This window comes from Manis pentadactyla, chromosome 5, assembly GCF_030020395.1.
Source record: "Manis pentadactyla isolate mManPen7 chromosome 5, mManPen7.hap1, whole genome shotgun sequence".
NCBI lineage: Eukaryota > Metazoa > Chordata > Mammalia > Pholidota > Manidae > Manis > Manis pentadactyla.
Window position 1 is genome coordinate 39,730,876 of NC_080023.1, and position 11,688 is coordinate 39,742,563.

The 11,688-nt window shown below is 40.4% G+C and overlaps 1 protein-coding gene across 1 annotated transcript in view; it reads left to right on the forward strand.

The window, feature by feature from the left end:
- The window catches only part of GABRB1 (gamma-aminobutyric acid type A receptor subunit beta1), a 353,576-nt gene extending 344,772 nt beyond the window's left edge, over window positions 1–8,804 (forward strand). The window contains exon 9 of the mRNA XM_057502193.1: window positions 4,342–8,804. Coding sequence (XP_057358176.1) covers window positions 4,342–4,686 — 345 coding nt within the window. The 3' untranslated portion in view covers window positions 4,687–8,804. The remainder of the gene's footprint in view (window positions 1–4,341) is intronic.
- The last annotated feature ends 2,884 nt before the right edge of the window (window positions 8,805–11,688 follow it).

Consider the following 11,688-nt stretch of genomic DNA (forward strand, 5'->3'; position numbering starts at 1 on the left):
CTCGCTTATTGAGCTGTTATATACACTGTCTGGAGATTCTTTTCTTCTCTCCCTTCTTATTCCTCCTCCTCCATTCTTCTTATGTTGGGTGTTTTGTTCCATGCTCTTTTAAAGAATGCTCCCATCTAGAGCAGTCCCTATAAGATGCCCTGTAGAGGTGGTTTGTGGGAGGCAAATTCCCTCAACTTTTGCTTGTCTGGGAATTGTTTAATCCCTCCATCATATTTAAATGATAATCGTGCTGGATACAGTATCCTTGGTTCAAGGCCCTTCTGTTCATTGCATTAAATATATCATGCCATTCTCTCCTGGCCTGTAAGGTTTCTGTCAAGACATCTGATGATAGCCTGATGGGTTTTCCTTTATAGGTGACCTTTTTCTCTCTAGCTGCCTTTAAAACTCTTTACTTGTTCTTGATCTTTGCCATTTTAATTATTATGTGTCTTGGTGTTGTCCTCCTTGGGTCCTTTCTGTTGGGACTTCTGTGTATTTCCATGGTCTGTTCGATTACTTCCTCCCCCAGTTTGGGGACGTTTTCAGCAATTATTTCTTCAAAGACACTTTCTATCCCTTTTTCTCTCTTCTTCTTCTTCTGGTACCCCTATAATATGGATATTGTTCCTTTTGGATTGGTCACACAGTTCTCTTAATATTGTTTCATTCCTGGAGATCCTTTTATCTCTCTCTATGTCAGCTTCTATGCGTTCCTGTTCTCTGGTTTCTATTCCATCAATGGCCTCTTGCATCTTATCCATTCTGCTTACAAATCCTTCCAGAGTTTGTTTCACTTCTGTAATCTCCTTCCTGGCATCTGTGATCTCCCTCTGGACTTCATCCCTTAGCTCTTGCATATTTCTCTGCATCTCCATCAGCATGTTTATGATTTTTTTTTTAATTCTTTTTCAGGAAGACTGGTTAGGTCTGTCTCCTTCTCTGGTGTTGTCTCTGTGATCTTGGTTTGCCTGTAATTTTGCCTTTTCATGGTGATAGAAATAGTTTGCAGAGCTGGGAAGAGTGACGGCTGGAAGAACTTTCTTTCTTATTGATTTGTGGCCCTCCTCTTCTGGGAGAACAGCGACCTCTAGTGGCTTGTGCTGGGCAGCTGCACGCAGACAGGGCTTCTGATTCCTGCCCAGCTGCTATGGAGTTTATCCCTGGTGTTGCTGTGGGCGTGGCCTGGCTCAGGTTGCTGCTTCAAAATGGTGGAGCCGCTTTGGAGGGGGAGCGGCAGGGAGGCTATTTATCTCTGTGAGGGGCCTCAGTGCTCCCTGCTGCCCAGGGGGTTAGAGAGCCCAGAGATCCCCAGATTCCCTGTCTCTGGACTAAGTGTCCCAGGGCGCTTCTGTCCAGTTTTGGGGTTCCTGTCCCTTTAAGACTTCCAAAAAGCACTTGCCAAAAAAAAAAATTAAATAAATAATTTTTTTTAAAAAAGCTGCTTGCTTTTCTTTGTCCTGTGGTGCCAGCCTCAGGGACCCGTTCACCGGTCTTGCTGCCCTGTTTCTCTAGTATCCAGGTCCCCACCCATGCACTGTGTCTGCTCTCTGGTCCGGATGGCTGGGGCTGCGTGTTCAGCAGTCCTGGGCTCCCTCTCCCTCCACGGCTCCAACTCCTCTCCTCCCGCCGGGAGCTGGGGGGAGGGGCGTTTGGGTCCCACCAGGCTGGGGCTTGTTTCTTACCCCCTTCGCAAGGCGCTGGTTTCTTGCGGGTGTGGATGTGGTCTGGATGTTGTCTGGATGTTGTCCTGTGTCCTCTGGTCTCTATTCTAGGAAGGCTTGTCTTTGTTATATTTTCATAAATATATGTGGTTTTGGGAGCAGATTTCTGCTGCTCTACTCACGCTGCCATCTTGGCTCCACCCCCCTGTTTCAAGATTTTAAAAACAATTGATGTCTAGATCATGCCCAACCCAGATGTTGATAACTCCTTATTAATTAGCAGTGTTTGACCACTGCAGATGTGGAAGCAATCTACCACACAGCTCCTTGTTGCTTCTAAAAATGTGAAAAAAAACAATGGCCACTTTTCCCCTGGATATTATTTTGGTAAAGCTGTGCCAGCTGGGATATAAGGAAATCTTGAGTGTTTTATGTGATTACAGTGAAGGGAAAGCCACTCTACTCCAAAGGGCATGGGTCAGGACAGAGCTAACCAGAAGCATACTTGTATGAGCAGTGGCATTGCTACCACATGTTCACCTTAACCAGCAGCAAAAAGCTTGAAGGGCAGGGGATGAAACCTCATGCCTCAGAAAAAATGCTTGCACACACCATCTCACATACACACACACACACACACACACACACACACACAGTATATAATCCCAAGTTTTAGCATAGTCCTAGACTGTGTAGTAGAAAATGCAGTAACACTTACATGACACTTATTAAATTTTCCTAATAAAGAACTCGGTAATGTTGATTTAACTCTATGCTAATAAAATCAGCTTTCATGGGTAGTTGCAGAATTTAATTCATTATTTGTACATGTCAAACCACTTAAAACATGATTTCTAGCTCAATGACAGAATATTTTGAGGGATTTCCACCAACTAATAAACATCTTGCACTGTGTTTGTGCATTTGAGTCTGCACCACTGTTAACCAAAATATCTTAATAAAATGTACTGCATTTACCATGACTTCTATTTAATGAGAGGTATCTGTATGCTTCACTGGCTAATTCTAAATTCTAGCAACTTGTTTACTTAGAGAGAGTTCATAATAATATAACTTAACGATGCATATGATACAGATCAAGTGTTTCAGTTTTACAAGTTTGTTTGTTTTTGTTTTTTTAGTATGCTGTGTCCTCTGCCTGGAACATTCTCCATAGTCAAAGACTGTCAAAAGTTGAAAACAGACCCTTGAGATTACCTACTGAGAACCTTTCATTTATAAATGAGGAAACTGATTTAATAGCAAAGCCAGGATAAGAGCACAGTTTTCAACTCCTACTCCTTTGCATGCAAACATGCAAAGAGGATGGGAATTATATTTGAGGCAAAGTGTATCCTATATTTTAATTCCAAATTGAGTATTTCTTCTTTGTCTAATCTTAGGCAATTTACTGAGGTTCTCTGAACCTCAATTTCCTTATCTGCTGAAATGGGATAATATTATATATTTCATAGTGTTGTTATGAGAAAGAACTGAGATAAATTACATAGAAGGATTCAAAAAATAGTGGTTATTAACAACAACAAAAATTAATTATAACTCCCTGAAGAAAAAAGTCGGTAGAAGTACTAGTTATTATTAATTTTTGTTGTTGTTAATAACTACTAGTGAAAACACAAAAGTCAAAGTATAACCAGGCATACCCTTCAGACCCATGAGTCACACTTTTAGCAGTTTAGCCTGAGGAAATAATTATGGATATACACAAAAATTTGGCCAAAAGACATTCCTTGCTCTTGTCTATATAATACCACAAAAGTAAAACAAGCCTTAACATCTAACAACAAATTTGTTCAATTTTGGTTTATCCATAATGTTTAATAAGTGATGTGACAGAGGAATAATTATTAATGTGGAGAGATGACTAGGCTATACTATTAACTAACAAAAGCAGGTGATAAAGCAAATTATACCTGCTGCTTGTAAGTATATATAAATAGGAAAAAGAATGGAAGGTTAGCAAGATGTTAAAAATAATGGACCATGAAAGTGAGATTATGAATTTTTACTTTATCTTTGTTTCCTGTTTGTTTCTAGTTTTAAATATTTCCACGTACCACTTTTGTAACTAGAAAAAAATGCCAAATGTATGTTTATGCATATACATACACACACACACACACACACAGATAGATAGATGATGGGTTGATTAAATAGATTATAGGTGGATAGAGGATAATTTCCAAGTACATACATACATATATGAATATGTATGGCATTTTTTTCTTATTACAAAAAATATTTATATGTTCATATATAGAGAGATTCAATAAATGGTAGTTATTAATAACAAAACTATATATATAGTCTATACACACACAAAACACTACTACACACATACTAGTGTTTTGTGAGTGGAGATAAATGATAGTACATTAGATGACCGATTAGATAGATAGTAGATTTTAGAACATTAGGCAATTAGGTAAAATAGAGAATAGGTGATAGATAGGTGATGGGTTAGAAAGCTGTGAGAGAGGGTAGATTAGACAGTGATGGATTAAATAGATGATAGATAGAGGTCATTTCCAAGTCTAGGAGGCAGGTAGAGCCAGATGTCTAGGGACACAGTGCTGAACCCGCAGCATGCAGGGGTCATCGCTTGCAGGTTAATGAAAACAAGTGGCTGCCCTGGCCGGGTGTCTGAGGTGTCCTCTCTCCTCAGGTCGACGCCCACGGCAACATTCTCCTCAGCACCCTGGAAATCAGGAATGAGACGAGCGGCTCGGAAGTGCTCACGGGTGTGAGCGACCCCAAGGCCACGATGTACTCGTACGACAGCGCCAGCATCCAGTACCGCAAGCCGCTGAGCAGCCGCGAGGCCTACGGGCGCGCGCTCGACCGGCACGGCGCGCACAGCAAGGGGCGCATCCGCCGGCGCGCCTCGCAGCTCAAAGTCAAAATCCCCGACCTGACTGACGTGAATTCCATAGACAAGTGGTCCCGAATGTTTTTCCCCATCACCTTTTCTCTTTTTAACGTCGTTTATTGGCTTTACTATGTACACTAAGGTCTGTCCTCGTGGCTCCTAAACTACTTTCCTCTTCTCTTGGTTTTTAACCCCACAGGTCCCCAGCAGCAATACTGCTGTGTTTTTCAAGGTAAGAGATTCAGCCATCCAACTGGTTTTAGGTCTCGCATATCAATTTTATTACTGCACCATGTTTACTTCCAAAAACAAACAAACAACAAAAACAAAAACCTATTTTTTTCCAGTCTACTGTGGTCCAGGTTATCAGCTCTTTCAGAGCGCAATTAATTGTCATGTTTACAAACACACACACGAGAGAGAATTTAGATAGGTAGATCTTTAGCAGCCCTGCCTAGTCACCCTGGATTTTTTTTTTTACTTGTTTTTTAAATGAGATTGAAAAGAGGACCTAGTTCTCTGTGTGCACTGCTTCCTGGTAAACTGTAACAACCTCATGCTGCCAAAAAAACCCAATTTCCAGGATCTCCGAAGAATAAACAAAGCCATTGACAAGTTACAGATTTCCAGGAAGAAGGGAAAACAAAAAAGAAGCCTAGAAGAGGAAGGAAGACTCCCCTCAACTCTCAAGGTCCCTTAACTCCCTTGTAGGAGGGGTCCGGGCTCCAAAGACAGGAGGGAGGGATTGGCAAGTGCTGACTGAGGTTATGCAAACCAAACCTGCCACCTTCCCTTCCCACTAAATTGGATATTCCGAAAAGTGTTTCTTTCTCAGACTTCCAGGCAGATTTCAAATTAACATTAGAATCCAACCTGGTGTCCATTAGAAATGTTTTTCTTCTCCTGTTGGGAATAAGGAGTGTGGGAGACAATAACCTTTTTCTTTTTCACTGACTCTTTTAAATGAGCAGCCCTGAACTCATTACAACAGCCTGGAGTCCCTTGACAGTTGTGCCATGAAGCCATGCCATCACATTTCCCTAGTTCCTGCACCAGAGAGAGTGAGAGAAAGGGGCACAGGGGAGGAGGGCTTCAAAGAAGCGGGTGGTGAGCAAGTTTTGCTTGAGAAAAATACTGTTCTTTCCAAGAGGAAGATTTATGTGCTGTGGAAAGGGTGTTACCTGAACTGCCAAATCCTAAATCAAACAGTGTATATTTCCAGAGAGCAGTTCCAGTGTTGACCTGCCTATTAAATGAGCCTCAGCTAGCACCCTATGCTCTGCTCTCTGAGCTCTGCATTCCAAAATATGAAACGAAGGCATTGGGAAATGCACAAACACCCACGTTGGTGTCATTCTCCTCTGAGGCCAGATTTCTAAAGAAAACCAAAATAGCAAAACCAGTAATAGATACAAGAATGACAAAATACCTAAGCCTTCAAACATTTATACCAGCCCCTAAAATACACTTACTCTTCTTAATCATGAACCTCTGTCCTTACTGCTCTGCCTTACCTTCAGCCATGATTGCCACAGAAGGGGCATCCCGCACAGCCCAACACACAACTCTGAACATCAGCAACAAGCTGCAACTGAGATTCATTCCATTTATGCCAGTAAGCCCTCATTATTTTCTTTCAGCCTAAATATCTAAGAATTCTATATGTTCATTTGCAAGGTTGAGTGAAACCTTGAAATGGCCAACAAGTGACGGAGGCAATTTAGGACCTGGTCCACGGATGTGAAATAAGGGTGGAGGTAATAATAGAGATGCTTGCTTCATTTGATGATCTGGCTTTCCCCCTAAAGTTATGATGAGGGTCTGTGTTTACAATAGCATCAGCTGCTAGAAATCAGAATATTAGCTGGAAAGATAAGGCTGAATTCCTACCAATGAGTCCAAAGGAAGAGAGCTTTGAGATACTCGTTTAGAAAGTAAGAGGAAAAGAGACCTCCTCCCAAATAAATGAATGGTTATGTCTATAGTAATACAGATTAATAAGAATATAAAAACTCTGCGTTAACTAAACAAATCATCTCAGTGGTTTCATAAGCAATTAGTAGGGTATGGAGACCAAATTTTCATTTAGGTTTTCAGTTACATAATCATAATTCCCTAGCCAAGGAAACTTCTAGCCTGTAGGAATGAAGTGATCCATTTGCAAACTGATTAGTTCCATGGCAAGGAAAGACGCTTTGCCATTGGAAAATGCCCAGAAAAAGTAGAATGTGACCAAAACAGACATTATAAAGATTAACATCCCCAGTGACCACCCAGGAACCAGTGTGTAACATATATTTTAAACACAGGAAGGGAGGCTTATGGCTGATGCCTAGCAGGAATGACTCATTCTAAGTGTCAAAGTTCTTTGAAACACTTTTAAGGATGAAATGCTAAATCAGAGAGGAAGTATCTGTAATTTATGCTCCTTAGCAAAACAGTTTTTATATGTTTAGATCATTCTTCTTGGAAAAGAGTGAAGTAATTTCTATCTTTATTATTATTTTTATCTTGCCTTAAAAGTCTAACAAATTTGATGCCTGTAGTTTAGATGTAAAGCATCTCTGGGAAAAAAAAAAGGAACATTTTGAATTCTTATATCTTAACCTTTGTAAAATGAGTAAACCTGAATCTACCATCAGGCACGAAATGGTAACATTGTATGCCCTCCTGGACTGTAGAGAGGTCACAGCCACCATTATGCAAAGCCTGTTACATAGTTCTAATTTCAGAGTCAACAGTAGCCAGAGAATTGGAGAAGGTGCCATATCCTGGTCAATGACCAACGCCCCCACTTCCTTCTTCTGGATACCTCCTCACTAAATCCTCCCTTCCTTAGCCCCTGCTCACTCTCCTTCCCGGCTTAACAGTGCCATGGAAGAAAATCCTTCCTCCTCTGCCTTTCTCCCTTGTCTTGCCCAAAATGATGTACATAAAACATAAAAGTTGTTAGACATTCTTAAGTGCCCTCAAACTGGTCCCCATTCCTAAAAAGATTCAGATCAATACATTATGGAGGTGTTACTATTTGGTAGTTTTATTTTTTTGCCATGAAAATAGCCATAAACTCCTGTATTACTGAAGTGGCAGCAGAGGCTGAAAATTGCACAGACTCACTCTCTTATGCCACAGTCATGTCCAGGGGACTGAAGTTCACAGTTTGTAAACTGTGACATGAACTGTGTCATAGATGCAACAGAAATCCCATCTTTCACTGGACAGTGATGACTACACACTCATTCCTTCCACTCATGTTCCCTGTCTTTAAAGATCAGGGGTGAACGTGCATTACATTTACCAGCTTTGTGAGGCAAAGACCCAGGTAAAGACATATTTTTGGCTTCAATTATTCAGGATTATTGCCTCAATCTTCACATTGTCAAATAGAAACAGACTGATTGGTAATTCTGCTGACTAAATATGTGTTTTCCTATATACCATCTTTTTTGTGCATTATAATTAATGAAGGATCTTGGAAATGCAAAGAGAAAAATGTGGTGCAGGGAATAAAGTTTGGTTTATGGATCCAACGATAGGCTTTCTTTAAACAAACTTCAGGTACAATAATTAGAAATGTTGACTGAATTCCATCTTTCTAAAATCAATGACTACTTTATAAATATTCATTTAAGAATCAGCTTAATTAAAATTTGCCAACTTGAACAACAACAAAAAAAGATATATTTATAATGCTAGAAGGAAATGTTCTCCAAGATTTCTTATATGGACAATTTTGAACAGTATCTTAACCAAACGGTGATGTGCCGCAATTTTTTTTCCTAAACAAAGTGCGATCATATATCCCAGGAGGGAGGAAAAAGGAATGTGGAAGCATTTGTTCATGTTGGTTTGATCAACGGTTACTGGGATGAGGACAGGAAAACAAACAAAGCTATCTCAGTTTCTTGAAAGCAAATGGTAAACACAAAGATAATCTTGTTAACAGAATGTAGAGTATTATGTAAACTTCTTTGTAAATTCTGTATATAGTTCATTGAACTGTTCCCTGTGTGCGGTGGTCCTCAGCTTTGGGTGGATGTTTGAAAAATCCGAGCATTGTAAATAGTGTCAGCTTATAAGGCACTTGCTTTTATTCATGAAGCAAAATGACTAGTGATTTGGCCCCAAACCAGAATCCTTTTTAGCGCTAGCTCTTTCTCTGCCATTTTGTGTGTGCAGTTGTGTACACTCTGCCGGATGTCTGTGATCACTGCCTTGTGCCCCAACCTCACTGAAAGGGACAGCAGCTGCCCAGAGGGCATGGGGCTCAGGAATAGTGCACCAGCAGAGACAGGCACTGTAGGGGGCGGCTCCTGGAACCGTGTCAAGAGAAGCAGACATGCTTGTATCAGTTATTCGTGGCTATTTTTCTATTTGGATACCAGACTATCCATGCTGTTGAGGGGTCAGGAATAGAAGAGATGATCAAAATCCATAGGTAGTCCAAAGCTTTATTTGCACTGACAGCTTTCACATCTAACTCTATTCCTACCATAGTGTTTCCCAGAATTTCTAATAAGAATAGATGTGGACATGTGGACAGAAGAGTTTGATCAGGGTAAACAGTCAAATGTCCAAATGGTGGGAAGGAGAAAAGGAAGAGAGAGCAAATGACACTGATAATATCAACTGGCTGATTCACTCCGGAAAGATCCAGTGGTAACCATGTCACTATTTTTAAAAGATGAAGAGAAATACTGAGAATTAAAACAAGTAGGGGCCCAGGATAGGTGTGATATATGCTTGTTAAGCTTAAAAGACTCTGGTAATTAAATATTCTCAAATATATTTCTCCCAATGCCTGGTATTCTTGAAAAAGTCTTCAAAGCGGTGGGATATTATGCCACAAGATGTGTTCCCATGCCAACATCACAGAGGGTGATGGTAGCTACAGAAATTCAGAATATCCAAGCAAGTAGGGACATTAATTAGTTTCTTAGTAACATTTTAGAGTGCACAATGTCTTTCTTGCAGGTAAGAACTTAGCAAGGCAGGGATTTTTATGTCAACATTTTAAGTGCCAGGTGAGTGTGGGGAGCCATACTGTGAGACACTTTGGTTCCAAAATGTGCAAATGAGGGCCCACCATCATCAACAGGAAAGATGTCCTGTTGAGACTCATGAGGTAGTCCCTCAATTTCTAGGTTTCAAGAATGCATTGCGCTTTTCTACTTTAATCATACTCTTTCTGTATAATGAAATCAACTAACCTGTCAGAAACTTAACTGTCAGAGGTTGCAATTCCACAAACAAACATTTGAAAGGAAATCCTTTTTAACAGAATTGCAAACCAGAAAATAGTAAGTTCCTGGAAGGGTAAAGGCCAAGAATTTTGAGCTTATTTTTACTTCTAACATAGCAAGTATTTCCTTTTTCGAACGTAAGAGGTCTAACAGTTGTTTGCTTTGTGTTGTTTTTGCGAATTAAAAAGTCCTTAGTACGTCAAGGGGCTCACAACTATTCCTGACTGGCCCCTAGACACCCTGCACGTCCTGGAGTAACCAGCCCTCATCACAAAGGCTTCAATAGGAATTCAGTGGGGGAGAAGTAGGTGTATGTCTAGACCCTTTGGGAAAGAAAAACATTCTCATGAATGACTCAACATGTATTTCCTGTCCCACAGACAATAGAAAAATGAATCGGTAAAATGAGGCCAAATAGTATTATGCCTTTGCCTTAGGTACACAGGGTTACAGACTCACTTGCTTAAAACAGCCCCAAATTGGAAGCAAAAATGAATAAGAGCAATCAATCTTGTTTATCTGGCTTCCACTGCCCCCTGGGCTTCCTTTTGAGGAGAAACAGGGAAGGGGGTCATTTTCCAATAGAATGTTTTATAAGGGAAAATTAAATATATGTGTGTGTGCATTTTACACATTTGGCTGTGTGAAATAGATTACCTCTTTTGTACTTGTTCTTTCTTGCCCAGTACCGTATGCCATCCAGCCTCATGCCTTAACTCGATGAAGTCATTTATTTTTCCTCTTTCTCATTCCAAACTTCATAAACGGTTGTCTTCTCCATGAACAGCTGAAAGTGTCAGCTTCTTTGGACTTACACTGCATATCTTGAATTGAAAAACAATGAATTTTCATGATTTTCCCAAATTCCTGCTTCTATTGCCCTTCGAAGGTCTTTGGAGGCAGCTTGTGTCATCACTGCAGCCTCCTCTGAAATGCCTTGAGTTCTTTTTCTTGTCTGCTTCTCTGTTCTTTATGGAAAGAGGACATAGGTTTACATAATCCCCTCTCCCAGCCCAGTTCGAAAAGAGGTGGAAATATAAACCATCAGCTCAAACATAGGAAAATGTACATTATCTACACCAAAGTTTGATGATAAGACCATCTTCTTACATTACAGTTGTAATATGGTGAATCTACACTGTCTCAGTTCTTTCTCATCAAACTCAGTAATTCATGCCCTCCTCCAGTCTTAATTGTACACCATTTAAAACCTATTATTATTCCTCTCAGAATGACTTATCATTCACATAGCACACTACAGTCACAAACTATTCTCAAGGAACTTGACCCACTTCATCCTTTCTGTATCTTACTGCGATTACAGATTCCCACTTCGATGCCTCACCCATCCTCCTCTTCAGCCTTCTGGCAGACGGTAAATGTAGTTAGTAATTGGATAGGTCAAAAGGCAAACTGTTTAAATTGCCCCCATAAGATACTCAGAACATCTTTTTCCCCTAGACAGTTTTTGTAAACTTAGAAACCAGAAGCTTCTCTAAACATATACCAAGCAACGTGCAGCCTAAAACCTTTTAAAATTAATAAATGAGCTGTATGGCAGAGGGGAGGAAAATCATAGTGGATGGAAGACAGCTCGGGACTGGAATTGCATGACCTGGCATTTATGCCAGCTCTACCACTGCCCAGTTGTGTGACTTCAGACATGTCACCAGGTGACTGCCAAGTTTCCTTTCCTAAACTAAATTTCAGAAGGAATTTTAGAGAGTTTCATCTGTATAAGAGGTTACCAGAAAGATACAGGAGCACTGTGGCCTCTGCTAAAATATCCCCACAGATTCGGCAATATTCCCTGTTGCATGTCTTTGGGAGTAAGCCATCAGGGTAAGCCACCTGGCATCAAGTAAATCGAAGTCAATACTTGTTCATATTCCATTAAAAA